The 18,679-nt window shown below is 40.1% G+C and overlaps 1 protein-coding gene across 1 annotated transcript; it reads right to left on the bottom strand.

Annotated features, from left to right (window-relative positions):
- Positions 1–3,384: 3,384 nt before the first annotated feature.
- Positions 3,385–11,489, bottom strand: LOC139394300 (CKLF-like MARVEL transmembrane domain-containing protein 8). Its single transcript, XM_071142331.1, has 4 exons — positions 11,343–11,489; positions 4,671–4,844; positions 3,946–4,065; positions 3,385–3,677 (listed from the first exon to the last, which is right to left on the bottom strand). The coding sequence occupies exons 1-4, from the start codon at positions 11,472–11,474 to the stop codon at positions 3,591–3,593; spliced, it is 513 nt and encodes a 170-aa protein (XP_070998432.1). The 5' UTR covers positions 11,475–11,489; the 3' UTR covers positions 3,385–3,590.
- Positions 11,490–18,679: the final 7,190 nt, after the last annotated feature.

The raw sequence follows: 18,679 nt of genomic DNA, 5'->3' as shown, positions 1-18,679 counted from the left end.
AAACATTTTGTCTATGAAGTCTGCTCTCCTTCTAGCCTGACATTGCATGACAAGCTGCATAGTGTTTTAGTTAAAGCTACAGTCGGAGATTTGGGAAGCTGTTCAATGTTCAGCTGTATACCAAAACAAGTGATGGGATGGGACACCACTTTGTTGCGAATCACAGACTGTAGCTTTAACTGTGTGGTTGGTCTAGATTAGACAGTTTGATAGATGAGGTTTATACAGTATATGGATGGTCTAGATTAGACAGTTTGATAGATGAGGTTTATACAGTATATGGATGGTCTAGATTAGACAGTTTGATAGATGTGGTTTATACAGTATATGGATGGTCTAGATTAGACAGTTTTATAGACTGGGTTTATACAGTATATGGATGGTCTAGATTAGACAGTTTGATAGATGGGGTTTATACAGTATATGGATGGTCTAGATTAGACAGTTTGATAGATGTGGTTTATACAGTATATGGATGGTCTGATTAGACAGTTTGATAGATGTGGTTTATACAGTATATGGATGGTCTAGATTAGACAGTTTGATAGATGGGGTTTATACAGTATATGGATGGTCTAGATTAGACAGTTTGATAGATGGGGTTTATACAGTATATGGATGGTCTAGATTAGACAGTTTGATAGATGGGGTTTATACAGTATATGGATGGTCTAGATTAGACAGTTTGATAGATGGGGTTTATACAGTATATGGATGGTCTAGATTAGACAGTTTGATAGATGGGGTTTATACGGTATATGGATGGTCTAGATTAGACAGTTTGATAGATGGGGTTTATACAGTATATGGATGGTCTAGATTAGACAGTTTTATAGATGGGGTTTATACAGTATATGGATGGTCTAGATTAGACAGTTTGATAGATGGGGCTTATACAGTATATGCATGGTTCAACAGTCAAAGCTGCTTAACTAGTTTTGGTGAGATAAAAATACCTTTTCTAATTTCATTCTATTGTCTTTGTTATATAGAATAAGTCTGTGGTTCATTGAAACATTGTCTTAGTCCCAGTAAATTCAAGCTAATTTGAGGAACAGCCACCGATTTAAACGGGGCAAGAATTATATGGATTTTTGCTATTTGTATTTAGTGTAATGTGGATGATTCTGCAATGGGATGGTTGCAAATCTTAAAGACATGATGTGTGAGTTTTTAAATTATAGTTGTTAAACCATGAACAATGCTACATTATAGCTTATTATAGAGTCTAAAATGTTAGCTTGACTACTGCTTACCTACTGTATATTCAGACCAGAATCACTAAATAATCTGAGTAAATGTATCCCCCTGTATTGGACCCTCAAGGCATCACAAAGCACAACCTGGGCAACATTTCAAATGATGTACAGTAGGTGTTTTTGACAAGTTTTCATTGTATATACACTGAACAACAACAAAAAACTCAACATGTAAAGTGTTGGTCCCATGTTTCCCAGATATTTTCCACACACACAAAAAGCTTATTTCTCTCATTTGTTTTGTTTACATCGGTTAGTGAGCATTTCTCCTTTGCCAAGACAGGTGTGGCATATAAAGAAGCTGATTAAACAGCATGATCATTACACAGGTGCACCTTGCACTGGGGACAATAAAAGGCCACTCTAAAATGCAGTTTTGTCACAATACACAATGCAACAGATGTCTCAAGTTTTGAGGGAGAGTGCAATTGGCATGCTGACTGCATGAATGTCCATGAGCGCTGTTGCCAGAGAAGTTAATTTCTCTACCATAACCGCCTCCAACATCGTTTTAAAGAATTTGGCAGTACTTCCATAACCGCAGACCACATGTAACCACGCCAGCCCAGGACCTCCACATCTGGCTTCTTCACCTGCGGGATTGTCTTAGACCAGCCACCCAGACAGGAACTGTGGGTTTGCACAACCGAATAATTTCTGCACAAACTGTCAGAAACCGTCTCAGGGAAGCTCATCTGCGTGCTCGTTGTTCTCACCAGGGTCTTGACCTGACTGCAGTTTGGCGTCGTAACCGACTTCAGTGGGCAAATACTCACCTACGATGGCCACTGGAACGTTGGAGAAGTGTGCTCTTCACGGATTAATCTCAGTTTCAACTATACCGGCCCGATGGAGACAGCGTGTATGATGTTGTGTAGGTGAGTGGTTTTCTGATGTCAACATTGTGAACAGAGTGCCGCATGGTGGCAGTGGGGTTGTGGTATGGGCAGGCATAAGCGGACAATGAACACAATTCCATTTTTATCAATGGAAATTTGAATGTACAGGTGTACCGTGACGAGATCCTGAGGACCATTTGTGCGCCATTCATCCACCGCCTTCACCTCATGTTTCAGCATGATAATGCACAGCCCCATGTCGCAAGGGTCTGTACGCAATTCCTGGAAGCTGAAAATGTCCTAGTTCTTCCATGGTCTGCATACTCACCAGACATGTCACCCATTGAGCATGTTTGGAATGCTCTGGACCGGCGTGTACAACGGCGTGTTCCAGTTCCCGCCAATATCCAGCAACTTCACACAGACATTGAAGAGGAGTGGGACAACATTCCACAGTCCACAATCAACGGCCTGATCAACTCTATGTGAAGGAGATGTGTCGCGTTGCATGAGGCAGATGGTGGTCACACCAGATACGGACTGGTTTTCTGATCTACACCCCTACTTTTTTTTTTGGTATTTGTGACCAACAATGAACCATAATCCCAACTCATGACGTTACTACCCTGCATGAATCTGCAGGTAGCTAACCAACCAGGTTCAATGTTAGCTAGCCAAGCAAATGGCTCTGAGATACGAATAGTAAGATTATACATGTAACATAAGCTAGCTAGCCAGCCAGCTAACATTAGCTAGCTAGCAGTACACTTTAACTTGAAATTATAACACTTTCTTACCCATATACATGGACGCGTCTCCTGCATTGGACGCGTCTCCTGTCATGGATGCCATGGTTGCCCTAAATTTGAAGATGTAATCCGGAGACAGGTGTTTTCTCCATCTCCTTAGCTATCATACTCGAATTCCACTTACCTCAGTCCTCCAGAAAGTGGAGAGCAACACATATGCAGTTTTACTACGCAATACTTAAAAAGAAAAAGCTGCGTTAGACACGATTACCAACACATACTGACCAGCTCAAATAGACAGACGCGTGCTAAATGGCAGAACAATCCAAACTCATCTCTTGGTATGTCACTTCCACTCATTATCTCAGCCAATCATGGCTGGCAAGAAGGTTGCTGTCTTTTCTGTGGCTAAACCAACTAGGCTTGCAATTGAAATGTTTTATTCGTATTTACAGATGGCATACAAGTTTGTTATTAAGGCACATGAAAGTTCACATGTTCGAGTAGGCATTTCCACCAAAAAAAGCATGCGTAATTTTTTTTAAACTCATGAGTGAATAAGAAGTAAAAACACCACTGAGGTTCAGGGTCTGTCATTCCAACAGATGAAACACACCATAACTCTAAAATAACAGAAATATAACAGAAATTAAATAGAGAAATGCATTCCAAAGGGAAGGAGTGGTTGTTGCATTCTTCTTGTGTTCCATAACGGATATACTTTAGCTGTCCTTTGTGAGTGGTTATTGTTCCTCATCCCTTGATCTCCACGATTTAAAACTTAAATATGTACTTCCTGCATAGCAGAGTGACACCAGGAAGGCAAAGAACTGAAAAACAGACATATGAAAACATGAAAATTCAGTACAATACTGGGTATGAGTTGAGTAGGCTTAAATGGACCAAATAGACATCATTCTGGATGGTACACAGTGGCATCATACATCTCTTATCTGACTTATAGGCATATATTTAGCATTTTAATATTGTATAATTTAATATCGCTGTAATCATAAATACTCAGTCATATTTGTGGTATATTTTCACAGTTGGCGTGATTTAAATGTCTGTCTGGGAGTTCTAAGGTGGTTTTCTTACTGTGGATGCTACCCAGCAGTTGTAGTTATGGCGTCCCTTAACAGCATGGCTGATTGAGGCTGCGTCCACTGCTGCTGCCACCACATACATCACTGTAGCACTACTGTTGAAGAACAGACCCTGTAGAACACCACATACATCACTGTAGAACTACTGTTGAAGAACAGACCCTGTAGAACACCACATACATCACTGTAACACTACTGTTGAAGAACAGGCCCTGTAGAACACCACATACATCACTGTAGCACTACTGTTGAAGAACAGACCCTGTAGAACACCACATACATCACTGTAGCACTACTGTTGAAGAACAGACCCTGTAGAACACCACATACATCACTGTAACACTACTGTTGAAGAACAGACCCTGTAGAACACCACATACATCACTGTAGCACTACTGTTGAAGAACAGACCCTGTAGAACACCACATACATCACTGTAGCACTACTGTTGAAGAACAGACCCTGTAGAATGACAACAACAGGATTCCTGGCTGTCTCAGATACTGTAGGGTAGTACACATTATAGAATGGTTTCATTTGATCACATTCACATTTATCTATTTGCTCTCTCCCCCAAAACCATCAAGGCAGTTACCTCCATTGGTTTTCTGTTACATAAATAGTCCACAATTATTAAATTACTAGATGTATAATAAACAACCTCAATCACTCAAGTTTCAAATAATGCTGTATTATGTGCCGTAGTATGTGTCATACCACAGTTGTCCAGGGGACCTGAGGGATCCTGTTGTAAGCCATGGTCAGGTAGATGATGAGGAAGATGACCGTCAGGACCCAGTACAAGATGGCCACAAACATGACCCACCCAAAGGCAGGCACACGGAAGTACTCCGTCCCTGCTATCAGCATCCATACCAGCAGACCAAACACCTGAGGGGACAGGGAAGCATATAGCCAGCTTTCCAAATGGTATCCTATTCCATTTATAGTGCACTACTTTTTAACAGGGCCCAAAGGGCTCCAGTAGGAAGTAGTGCACTATACAGGGAATAGCACACATAGTCAGTGATGGCTGTGGTCTGGTGGTGTCTACCTTATCATGTATTTAAATGCATTTGCTGTGCCTATCTTGAAGGCATACTGTAGAAAGACATTATAATGAAAGGAAATAATATAGCCTAAATCAAATCAAATCATATGCACAGGATCCAGTGCAGTGTAGAGGGATATGTTTACCTGCAAACTCTCATCTTAAACAGTACAACAGCTATACAAAGTATAACATAATTGCCAAGTGATTTTTCATAGTTTGTATTTCTGGAACCGAAATTAAACCCGCAGCTGACTGACACCTATCTGATCTGATCATTCTTTCAGAATGCCGTCACACATTGATCATGATAAATCTATAGATGCAGATTGTTATACTGCGTGCTACTGTAAATAATGGGAAGTTTTGTCCTCTGTTGCACTGCAAACCTCCCTTCCTGTTATTAAAAGAAAATAATGTTTCATTGGTTGCTTCATGTCACAGGAAAAAATAATGTCTGGCCTAAGTGGAAGAGGAGGCTCTTTTGGTCACATTCTCCTCTGATGCTGGAAGGAAAATGGACAATGAAACTGACCTTGTTTTTTAAGCAACTTCCCTTTCCAGAGAAAAATAAAACACTGTACTGAGAACCAATGTCTGTCTACACAGCAAGTATTCTATATTACAGAAAGTATTCCATATTACAGAAAGTATTCTATATTACAGAAAGTTATCTATATTACAGAAAGTAGTCTATATTACAGAAAGTAGTCTATATTACAGAAAGTAGTCAATATTACAGAAAGTAGTCTATATTACAGAAAGTAGGAAGATGACCGTCAGGACCCAGTACAAGATGGCCACAAACATGACCCACCCAAAGGCAGACACACGGAAGTACTCCGTCCCTGCTATCAGCATCCATACCAGCAGACCAAACACCTGAGGGGACAGGGAAGCATATAGCCAGCTTTCCAAATGGTATCCTTTTCCATTTATAGTGCACTAAGTAGTCTATATTACAGAAAGTAGTCTAAATTACAGAAAGTAGTCTATATTACAGAAAGTAGTCTATATTACAGAAAGTGGTCTATATTACAGAAAGTAGTCTATATTACAGAAAGTAGTCTATATTACAGGAAGTAGTCTATATTACAGAAAGTAGTCTATATTACAGAAAGTAGTCTATATTACAGAAAGTAGTCTATATTACAGGAAGTAGTCTATATTACAGGAAGTAGGTTGACATTATGGTCATTTTCTCCAGTTATATTTCCTTGAAAAATTTGAAATAATTGAATCTTCAGTTCAGTGCAGTGTTCAATACAATGTCATGTCACCATCTGTGAAAAAAACGTCATACAGGTCATTAGCCTATGCAAAATGTGTATAAAATGCACATAAAATATACAGGTCAAACAGAATGCAAATCTGTATAAAAGTAATGGGATTCAGGAAATGACAAACTCTTCCCTTTTTCAGAACTAATTGTGCCCCTATGATAAGGGTACAATTAGCCATGTGATACAAGGTATGAACAATCTAAAATGTCTGATCTTCATAATGTGTTTAATTTGTTTAATCAACAAAGCGGTATTGATTCCCTCCATGAATTCTGATGGCAGTTATTGTGAGAAAGATGGTAAAAGCCACTGCCAAAGTGATTTCAATAAATTATTACATCAAACTTGGACACAAATATGTTTGTGTTGTAGTTAGGACATCACTCTCTGCAACTGGATCCTGAACTCCCTGAGGGGTAGAGCACAGACTGTGAGGACACCTCCTCTACACTGACTCTTAACTCAGGGGCCCCCCAGGGGTGTCCTCAGTCCTCTGCTGTACCCCCTGTTCATCCACAACTGCGTGGCTTTGCGCGACACCAACTCCCTCATGAACTTTGCTGACGACAACATGGTTGTGTGCCTGATAACCAACAACAATGAGTCAGCCTATAAGGAGGATGTAAGTGAACTGGCATTGACAACAACCTCTCCCTCAAAGTCAGCAAAACAAAGGAGTTAATTGTTAACTTCAGGAAGCAGGGATGTGAACATGTCCCGATCCACATGAACCGGACTGCAGTAGAGAGAGTCACTAGTTTTAAGTTCCTCAGTTTCCACATCACCTAGGACGTGTCATGGACCAACACCACCACCCCTGTTGTCAAGAGGGCACAACAGAATGCCGCCCCGGGTCCTCTCCAAATACTAGCCCTGCACCATCAAGAATGTCCTGACCGGTTGCATCCCGGCTTGCTGTTTGGGGTTTTAGGCTGGGTTTCTGTACAGCACTTTGAGATATTAGCTGATGTACGAAGGGCTATATAAATACATTTGATTTGATTGATTTGGTACGGGAATTGTTCCCTATACGACCGCAAGGCCCTCCAGCGGGTGGTGAAGACGGCCCAGTACATCATGGGACCGTGGTCTCACCTATCCAGTACATCTACTTGAAACAGTGCCTGAGGAAGTCATGCAGCATCATCCAGGACCCCACACACCCCAGCCACAAGCTGTTCTCTCCCTCCCTTAACATCTGGCAGACGGTCAGAGCATGAGGTCTGATACCAACAGGCTCAGAGACAGTTTCTATCTACAAGCCATCAGACTGTTGAACAATTGAACTGGACTGACCACCTGCTCTGATTCTCCTCACCTTAGCACACATGCACTCACTCATGCACACGCCGATATAGACGTGCACACATTTACATTCATGCTAAACACTGACATCACAACTCAGAGCATGCGCAGACCAGCTGGCTGGTGTGTTTACGGACATATTCAATCGCTCCCTATCCCAGTGTGCTGTCCCCACATGTTTCAAGATGGCCACCATTGTTCCTGTACCCAATAATGGAAAGGTAACTGAACTAAATGACTATCGCCTCGTAGCACTCACCTCTGTCATCATGAAGTGCCTTGAGAGACTAGTCAAGGATCATATCACCTCCATCTTACCTGTCACCCTAGACCCAATTCAATTTGCTTACCGCCCCAATAGGTCCAAAGACGATGCAATCGCCATCACACTGCACACTCCCATCTGGACAATAGGAATACATATGTAAGAATGCTGTTCATTGACTAAAGCTCAGCATTCAACACCATAGTACCCTTCCAGCTCATCATTGAGCTCGAGGCTCTGGGTCTGAACCTCGCCATGTGCAACTGGGTCCTGGACTTCATGATGGGCCACCCCCAGGTGGTGAACGTAGGAAACAACACTTCCACTTCGCTGATCCTCAACACTGGGGCCCCTCAAGGTTGCGTACTCAGCCCCTTCCTGTACTCCCTGTTCACCCATGACTGCGTGGCCAAGCACGCCTCCAACTCAATCATCAAGTTTGCAGAGGACACTACAGTGGTAGGCTTGATTACCAAGAACAACGAGACAGCCTACAGGGAGGGGGTGAGGGCTCTGGGAGTGTGGTGTCAGGAAAAAAACCTCTCACTCAATGTCAACAAAACAAAGGAGATGATCGTGGACTTCAGGAAACAGCAGAGGGAGCACCTCCCTATCCAAATCGACGGGACAGCAGTGGAGAAGGTGGAAAGTTTTACGTTTCTCTGTGTACACATCACTGACAATTTGAAATGGTCCACCCACACAAACAGTGTGGTGAAGAAGGCGCAATAGCTTGTTACCTAAAACCCTTACAAACTTTTACAGATGCAGAATTGAGAGAATCCTGTCAGGATGTATCACCGCCTGGTATGGCAACTGTACCGCCCACAACCGCAGGGCTTGCCTTCAGGACACCTACAGTACCCAATGTCACAGGAAGTCCAAAAAGACCATCAAGGACAACAACCACCCGAGCCACTGCCTGTTCACCTCTCTATTATCCAGAATGTGAGGTCAGTACAGGTGCATCAAAACTGGGACCGACAGACTGAAAAACAGCTTCTATCTCAAGGCCATCAGACTGATAAATAGCCATCACTAACACAGAGAGGCTGCTGCCTACATACAGACTTGAAATCATTGGCAACTTTAATAAATGGAACACTAGCCACTTTAATAATGTCACATTAATAATGTTTACATATCTTGCATTACTCATCTCATATGTACAGTGCCTTGCAAAACTATTCATCCCCTGGCGTTTTTCCTATTTTGTTGCATTACAACCTGTAATTGAAATAGATTTTTATTTGGATTTCATGTAATGGACATACACAAAATAGTCCAAATTGGTGAAGTTAATAATAAAAAATGGAAAGGTGGTGCATGCATATGTATTCACTCCCTTTACTACGAAGCCCCTAAATTAGATCTGGTGCAACCAATTACAGTTGAAGTCGGAAGTTTACATACACTTAGGTTGGAGTCATTAAAACTCGTTTTTCATCCACTCCACAAATGTCTTGTTAAGAAACTATAGTTTGGGCAAGTTGGTTAGGACATCTACTTTGGGCATGACACAAGTAATTTTTCCCCAAAAATGTACAGACAGATTATTTCACTTATAATTCACTGTATCACAATTCCAGTGGGTCAGAAGTTTACATACACTTAATTGACTGTGCCTTTAAACAGCTTGGAAAATTCTAGAAAATTATGTCATGGCTTTAGAAGCTTCTGATAGGCTAATTGACATGATTTGAGTCAATTGGAGGTGTACCTGTGGATGTATTTCAAGACCTACCTCCAAACTCAGTGCCTCTTTGCTTGACATCATCGGAAAATGAAAAGAAATCAGCCAAGACCTCAGAAAAAAAATTGGAGACCTCCACAAGTCTGGTTCATCATTGGGAGCAATTTCCAAATGCCTGAAGGTACCACATTCATCTGTACAAACAATAGTACGCAAGTTTAAACACCATGGGACCACGTAGCTGTCATTCCACTCAGGAAGGAGATGTGTTCTGTCTCCTAGAGATTAATGTACTTTGGTGCAAAAAGTGCAAATCAATTCCAGAACAACAGCAAAGGACCTTGTGAAGATGCTGGAGGAAACAGGTACAAAAGTATCTATATCCACAGTAAAACGAGTCCTATATCGACATAACCTGAAAGGCCGCTCAGCAAGGAAGAAGCCACTGCTCCAAAACCGACATAAAAAGACAGACTACGGTTTGCAACTGCACATGGGGACAAAGATCATACTTTTTGGAGAAAAGTCCTCTGGTATGATGAAACAAAAATAGAACTGTTTGGCCATAATCACCATCTTTATGTTTGGAGAAAGAATATGGCACCACAACAAACCTGCCAAGAGAGGGCCGCCCACCAAAACTCACGGACCAAGCAAGGAGGGCATTAATCAGAGAGGCAACAAAGAGACCAAAGATAACCCTGTAAGAGCTGCAAACCTCCACAGAGATTGGAGTCTCTGTCCATAGGACCACTTTAAGTATACAGAAGAGTGGCCAGAAAAAAAGCCATTGTTTAAATAAAAAAATAAGCAAACACATTTGGTGTTCACCAAAAGGCATGTGGGCGACTCTCCAAACATATGGAAGAAGGTACTCTGGTCAGATGAGACTAAAATTAAGCTTTTTGGCCATCAAGGTAAATGCTATGACGTAAACCCAACACCTCTCATAACCCCCGAGAACCTCATCCCCACTGTGAAGCATTGGATGTTTTCATCGGCAAGGACTGGGAAACTGGTCAGAATTGATGGATGGTGCTAAATACAGGATCATTCTTGAGGGAAAGCTGTTTCCGTCTTCCTGAGATTTGAGACTGGGACAGAGGTTCACCTTCCAGCAGGACAATGACCCTAAGCATACTGCTAAAACAACACTTGAGTGGTTTATTTAGGGAAACATTTAAATGTCTTGGAATGGCCTAGTCAAAGCCCAGACCTCAATCCAATTGAGAATCTGTGGTATGACTTAAAGATTGCTGTACACCAGCAGAACCCATCCAACTTAATGGAGCTGGAGCAGTTTTGCCTTGAAGAATGAGCAAACATCAGCCGGATGTGATACAGCCTGGATTTGAATCAGGGACTGTAATAACGCCTCTTGCACTGAGATGCAGTGCCTTAGATCGCATCGCCACTCGGGAGCCCAATTTGCTACACCCGCAATAACATCAACTTAACACATGTACGTGACCAAACAATTTGATTTGATTTTGATTTGCTACCAGACTCTTGTCATACTGCCCAGTTTAAACACTGCCCCCATCCCAACCTTCTCCAGTACAAGTGTAAATATTGGACTATAAAATGTGCTTTCTTGAATTATACTTATGCTACTATAAAATGTTTATTCTGTTCTATTGAGCCATGTAATGTATGTTCGTATTCTTAACCTTTATTATGTCTTATTGTTGTTGCATGGTCTATAAGGAATCTGCAAATAAGCATGTCTTTGGATGATGTACCATGCGTTACCCGTAGCCTACAGCTTGAACCTTGAAACTTGACTACTTACTATTTCTGCGAAAACGAGGAGCCCCGAAGCAGTGCGAAAAAAGTGCCTATCACATGCCAGAGTGGAGGTGGAAAAGTTGTCCGTGCTGCTGCTGGTAGACGTTATCACAGTGCGCGTTGCTGCTCCTTCCATCTTCAATATTAATCTACCGCGTTTGGATCCTGCGCCTCTGAATTATGAAAAAAAATCGTGCTACTCTAATAAAAGGAAGGTGGGAAAGATGGCCATGACGAGTCTTTCCTGAGTAGACGACAATACTTCCACGGAACTCGGTTTTGTTTTATTTTAGATAATAAGATCTATGACCTGTCTGAATGTCATTCTGTCGTCGTATAACAAATCCTACATACAAAGTATGTTCAACATAATTTGGTCAGTTAGGCATACACCATTCCCTAAATGTCACTGAGTTGAGAGTGGTTGCATAAAGAGGAACTTTTTTTGGATGATAGGTAAATCAGGCTGCCAGAAAATATTGCCTTTGGTTGGTAATGTTTTGCATAGGGTGCTGTATTTCAGAGGACCTGAGCAGGAACAATCTACAGCCAAAGACTGATGAGAGACCAAGCCAGTAGAATGCTGATTGTAGTTTTGAAACGGAGGTAAAAGTGGAGTAACTGCAGTCGGCTGTCTTATTTTGGACGCAATAATTGCTCCGTACTGCAGATATACTGGATTCTAACTGCAGTTATACTGCACTCTGACTGGAATCTTTTTTCGTAAATGCTATGACAGCAGGCAGAGACTCACTTCTAAAGGAGTGCATAATGCAGGTTAGCTGTGCATTATTAATTTACTAAACTGTAGTCGCACCCTTGCTCAAACAGATACTGTACAGTGTGCCTTCTGGTCAAACAGAACAGTGTGTGTTCAGTTAACGACTGTCTAGACCTGCTGGGGCATGTCCAATAAGGACCAGAGTCCTGACCTAATGCATCTTTGCTAAATCAGACAGTTGTTGATGTAGTTTTCAATCATTGATTAGTTACTACTCTCTCCAGTTAGAAACTCGATATTCATCACCATGTCCTCAGTGTGACAGTAATAAATGTGTTCTGTGGTAGTGTCTAAACTGTACCAGCAGATGGCAGCATATAGACAGACAAAGATCATGGGGAGAGGCAAAGGAAAATGTGAAAACAGCTCGAGGCTTAACTACAACTTGTGTATTGTCTTAACAACCAACATAACAATACTCGAAATAGGCGATGTAATGTCCAGGCACCCCGCGATGCGTTGTGCATAATTTCATATATATATATATATATATATTGTTGTACCTTTATTTAACTAGGCAAGTCAGTTAAGAACAAAATCTTATTTACAATGATGGCCTACCGGGGAACAGACCTTAGCCGTGGTATATTGGCTATATACCAAACCCCCTAGTGCCTTATTACTTAATTATACAACAGGTGGGTCTAATCCTGAATGTTGATTGGTTAAAAACGCATTCCAGCCGGTGTCTATTCCACAAGTTACCACCGGCTAAATCTATGACGCTAACATGTAGGGCAATCAATGTAAATAAGATTATTTTTTTTACTGACTTGCCTAGTTAAATAAAGGTTAAATAAAAAATGCTTGTGTGTCTAGTTCTGACAGTGCAGCAATATCTAACCATTTCACATATATCCAACACACACAAATCTAAGTAAGGAATGGAATTAAGAATAGATAAATATATGGACGAGCAATGTCAGAGCGGCATAGACGAAGATACAGTAGAATAGTATAGAAAGGTTTAATAAAAAATAAAAACATTTTCAATCTGACTGTCTCAAGCTCAGCCAGACAATTTATAAACTTGATCTCCACTATAGAAAGCATCTAGACATTATCACACATTTCTTTTAGACTAACATTTAGTTTTCAACAGCGGAGATTTGTATAAACCTTGTGGTCTGTCTCTCCAACATTTGCAACATTGTTTCAATATTCAAATTCGATCTGCAACTGTCCCATAGTAACGAACTTGTCGGTAGGAGACAGACAGGCAGGCAGCGTTTGTCATCCAGTCGAAATCATGAATCAGTTGGCATCATTTTATGGATATAAAACAAAGAAATGTCAATAGAAAGCAGGTGAAACGAAACGAAGTGCAGCTAGTTTGCAGTCTTTTCAGCTTCAGTTTGAAGTGATTGTGTTAGCTGTGTTGTTGGCTAGCTCCTCTGAACAACGGTCCTGACATTTCCTATGGCAGGTGAAATCGAGGCTTATTAACTCATTGTTATGGATGTATCCAAATAAATGTCACGAGAAAAACAGCTTAAACTGTTTGACGTGACTGTAAATTAGCCCTAGTTGGCTAGCTAGAAAGCAAGGCATAAGAATGGGACTATATCTATATCTTGTGGAAGGATAAAATAGTATTATTTCATCAAATTTCATCATCATTATTTGAATATGTTGGTAACCTGTTGTATAAAAGTGATAATGCCAGAGAAGCTGGTGTTTGGAGGATATATTGGCATGGTTTGCCAACAACACCCATGCCAATATATCCTCCAAACACCAGCTTCTCTGGCATTATCACTTAACTAAATAAAGGTGACAACGTTAATAATGCATTTTATTGTTGTACACAGTTCCGTTGCCATTATCAGGCCTATCTTTTCATAGAGGTGGGATAGGAACATACAGTCCATCTATCTGGCCTCAGACAAACAGCAACATGAGATTCCCTGATTCATTTGAGGAGCAAACATTTTCTCTTTTAAGATTTGTAATGGTGGTTTCTAGACAATTAGCAGGAAGAGTATTGTTATCAGTCAGTGTGGTAGTGAATAAAAATAATGGACCATCAATTATTTATTTGTCTACAATCCAATGCTTCATCAAAGCATAGTACCCTCTTTCCCTTAAATGACTGATATTACCCCATTCCCTTAAATTACTGATATTATCCCATTCCCTTAAATGACTGATATTACCCCATTCCCTTAAATTACTGATATTACCCCATTCCCTTAAATGACTGATATTACCCCATTCCCTTAAATGACTGATATTACCCCATTCCCTTAAATTACTGATATTACCCCATTCCCTTAAATTACTGATATTACCCCATTCCCTTAAATTACTGATATTACCCCATTCCCTTAAATTACTGATATTACCCCATTCCCTTAAATGACTGATATTACCCCATTCCCTTAAATGACTGATATTACCCCATTCCCTTAAATTACTGATATTACCCCATTCCCTTAAATTACTGATATTACCCCATTCCCTTAAATGACTGATATTACCCCATTCCCTTAAATTACTGATATTACCCCATTCCCTTAAATGACTGATATTACCCCATTCCCTTAAATGACTGATATTACCCCATTCCCTTAAATTACTGATATTACCCCATTCCCTTAAATTACTGATATTACCCCATTCCCTTAAATTACTGATATTACCCCATTCCCTTAAATTACTGATATTACCCCATTCCCTTAAATTACTGATATTACCCCATTCCCTTAAATTACTGATATTACCCCATTCCCTTAAATTACTGATATTACCCCATGCCCTTAAATTACTGATATTCCTCCATTTCCCTTAAATTACTTACACATTTGAGGTATATATTTAAGTTAAAACAAGCAGTTACAATATCGCAAGTGATTCACCTTTTAAGAGGTATTATGATTTATAGATGTAGAGTAAAGAGATGCTTCAGGAAAACAGCCTGATAAATAAACTCATAGTATGGAGATTCATTCTGTGAATTCAACAGAGACACATTTATCTCAATGAGATTATAATAGAATTAGTAGAATTAGAATTAGTAATTAGAACATAGTAATTACCTGCAGTAAACAGGCTTTGTATTAGTCAATACTTAATCCTGCCTGAGAATACATTTTAGATTTAACACAATAATTAATAGGTATAACCTCCATTGGCTGTAGTTATAAGTCTCTATATTTCAGATGATTACTATAAAGCCTTGTTAGAATCACATAGGTCCAGAGGAACGTGAAGGTTTAAAAACGTTTTTTTTTAAGCATTATCCTGATTTCCTATGTGTCCAGCAAGAGACATCTTGATGATGCCTGGATTACGTGCTAAACCTGTATTATAATGGTGCATTGTAGAATAGGTTATAGTTAGAAGATGTAATGTACAAGGCCCAGGATAAATAACAGTGTTTTATGTAATCATACTAAAACAATAGCAACACTATAGTACAGACAATACCCCTGTTTCCCTAGATCTTCAGTTTTGATCATTATTGGCTATTAATTATTAACAGTATAATTGTTTAGCTATTCAGTACATCCATCACTCACTATATAACTATATATCAAATATGTATTATCCTTCTCCACAATTAAACAATGATATGTTTCATGATGTGTGCATTGTTTACATTAGATCTTACTTTACATGTGTTGGTATAAGGCTATACTTGTATGTAAGGCAATGAACTTGCATTTTAATGATGTGTGATTTGCGACAACAGAGGGAAGGGGTGTCACAGAGTACATGTACGTGCACATCTTGCACTTCTCAACCATGTAAATTATAATCATGGAACAGTAATGTCTTTGGAGTGGAACAATTATGTTTTTGGAGCATTTTTAAATTTTTTATAAAACCTTTGTTTAACTAGGCCGGTTGTGATACAGCCTGGATGATTGAAAAAGAAAATGAAACTAGCAGAATTATGTTTTATATCACGAGCAGAAGGTCTTTTATGGTCTCTGGAGCAGCTGATTTAGAAGAGAGGAGGATGGAGAGAAAGGATGGGTCTGGAATCACTTTCATTTCCTCTTCCTTCCTCCACGTCCAGTTCTCAAACAGAACAAGTAAGCCATTAGGAAGAAGCATTGAAAAAAAAAGCAGCCAACACCAAGGGAATTAATTAACTCAATGTCTTCAGACCAAACTGGATGTTCAAAACCATTCTCAGAGACCTGGCAAATCCTCTCACCCCTGTATAAAATAAAAAATATATGAACACATTTTACAGTAATTTCAGTAAATTTCAAGTGTATGGAACAGATGAATATAGGATGAAAGACTATAGAAGAATATACAGTTGAAGTCGGAAGTTTACATACACTTAGATTGGAATCATTAAAACTCTTTTTTCAACCACTCCACAAATTTCTTGATAACAAACTATCGTTTTGGCAAATCGGTTAGGACATCTACTAAGTGCATGAAACAAGTCATTTTTCCATCAATTGTTTACAGACAGATTATTTCACTTATAATTCACTGTATCACAATTCCAGTGGGTCAGAAGTTTACATACACTAAGTTGACTGTGCCTGTAAACAGCTTGGAAAAATCCAGAAAATGACGTCATGGCTTTAGAAGCTTCTGATAGGCTATTTGACCTCATTTGAGTCAACTCGCTTGACATTATGGGAAAATCAAAAGAAATCAGCCAAACAATTATAAACCTCCACAAGTCTGGTTCATCATTGGGAGCAATTTCCAAACGCTTGAAGGTACCCCATTCATCAGTACGAAAAATAGTACACAAGTATAAACACCATGGGACCACGTAGCTGTCATACCACTCAGGAAGTAGACGCGTTCTGTCTCCTAGATATGAGCGCACTTTGGTGCGAATAGTGCAAATCAATCCCAGAACAACAGTGAAGGATCTTGTGAAGATCCTGGAGGAAACAGGTACAAAAGTATCTATACCCACAGTAAAACAAGTCCTATATCGACATAACCTGAAAGGCCGCTCAGCAAGGGAGAAGTCACTGCTCCAAAACCGACATAAAAAGACAGACTACGGTTTGCAACTGCACATGGGGACAAAGATCATACTTTTTGGAGAAATGTCCTCTGGTCTGATGAAACAAAAATAGAACTGTTTGGCCATAATGACCATCGTTATGTTTGGAGAAAAAAGGGTGAGGCTTGCAAGCCGAAGAACACCATCCCAGCCATGAAGCATGGGTGTGGCAGCATCATGTTGTGGGGGTGCTTTGCTGCAGGAGGGACTGGTGCACTTAACAAAGTAGATTGCATCATGAGGAAGGAAAATTATGTGGATATATTGAAGCAACATCTCAAGACTTCAGTCAGGAAGCTAAAGCCTGGTCGCAAATGGGTCTTCCAAATGGACAATGACCCCAAGCATACATCCAAAGTTGTGGCAAAATGGCTTAAGGACAACAAAGTCAAGGTATTGGAGTGGCTATCACAAAGCCCTGACCACAATCCTTTAGAATATTTGTGGGCATAACTGAAAAAGCATGTGTGAGCAAGGAGGCCTACAAACCTGACTCAGTTACACCAGGTCTGTCAGGAGGAATGGGCCAAAATTCACCCAACTTATTGTGGGAAGCTTGTGGAAGGCTACCCGAAACGTTTGACCCAAGTTAAACCATTTAAAGGCAATGCTACCATATACTAATTGAGTGTATGTAAACTTTTGACCCACTGGGAATGTGATGAAAGAAATAAAAGCTGAAATAAATCATTCTCTCTACTATTATTCTGACATTTCACATTCTTAAAATGAATTGGTGACAGGGAATTTCAGGGAATTTCTAGGATTAAACTGAGTTTAAATGTATTTGGCTAAGGTGTATGTAAACTTCGACTTCAACTGTAGCTACCTTGACCTGATCTCAAGAAACTCTAAAATGCTGCGTCGGAAACAATATAACATGAATATCTTATACGTGGGTTTCTACTTTTAACTTAATGTGATATTTTTGTAAAAAAATATTTTACCTTTATTTAACCAGGCAATTCAGTTAAGAACAAATTCTTATTTTCAATGGCAGCCTAAGAACAGGGGCAGAACGACAGTTTTGTACCTTGTCAGCTTGGGGGTTTGAACTTGCAACCTTCTGGTTACTAGTCCAACGCTCTAACCACTAGGCTACCCTGCCGCCCCAATAATTCAACTTACCTGAATTAGTCAGCTGGCAGGCATATAGCCACCTACACAACCTTGTACCTCAGTGTTATCATTCACTACTCCAAGAGTAAACAAGTCTATGAAGAGCTTGCAGGCAAATTGTGGGGCTGCAGCAAATTATTATTTGGCCCCAAATACGGGGGGGGGGAAGTGTGTGTGTGTGTGTGTGTGTGTGTGTGTGTGTGTGTGTGTACGTGCGTGCGCGTGCGTGCGTGCGTGTGTGTGTGTACGTGCGTGCATGCGTGTGTGTGTGTGTGTGTACCCAAATAACAGTCTTACAATTGACGTCAAACAGCTTTTTAACAGCAGTCATAAATCATTAGCTTTTATAAACAGATTGCAGTGTTTAATGTAGAGTTTGGTTTACTGGCCCCTAAGATTAGATACATAGCATCAATCAAATATATTTATAAATCCCTTTTTACATCAGCAA

This window comes from Oncorhynchus clarkii, unplaced genomic scaffold (assembly GCF_045791955.1).
Source record: "Oncorhynchus clarkii lewisi isolate Uvic-CL-2024 unplaced genomic scaffold, UVic_Ocla_1.0 unplaced_contig_3050_pilon_pilon, whole genome shotgun sequence".
Lineage (NCBI taxonomy): Eukaryota > Metazoa > Chordata > Actinopteri > Salmoniformes > Salmonidae > Oncorhynchus > Oncorhynchus clarkii.
Note: the sequence above shows the minus strand (reverse complement) of the source record. Positions and strands in the feature narration are given on the sequence as shown.

Coding starts and splice junctions, on each gene's coding strand:
- LOC139394300 (XM_071142331.1), bottom strand. CDS start 11,474: ATGGAAGGAGCAGCAACGCGCACTGTGATAACGTCTACCAGCAGCAGC. Junction 4,066..4,670: donor AGGTCCCCTGGACAACTGTG/GTATGACACATA, acceptor GGTGTTCTACAG/GGTCTGTTCTTCAACAGTAG. Junction 3,678..3,945: donor ACTGCTGGGTAGCATCCACA/GTAAGAAAACCA, acceptor TCTGTTTTTCAG/TTCTTTGCCTTCCTGGTGTC.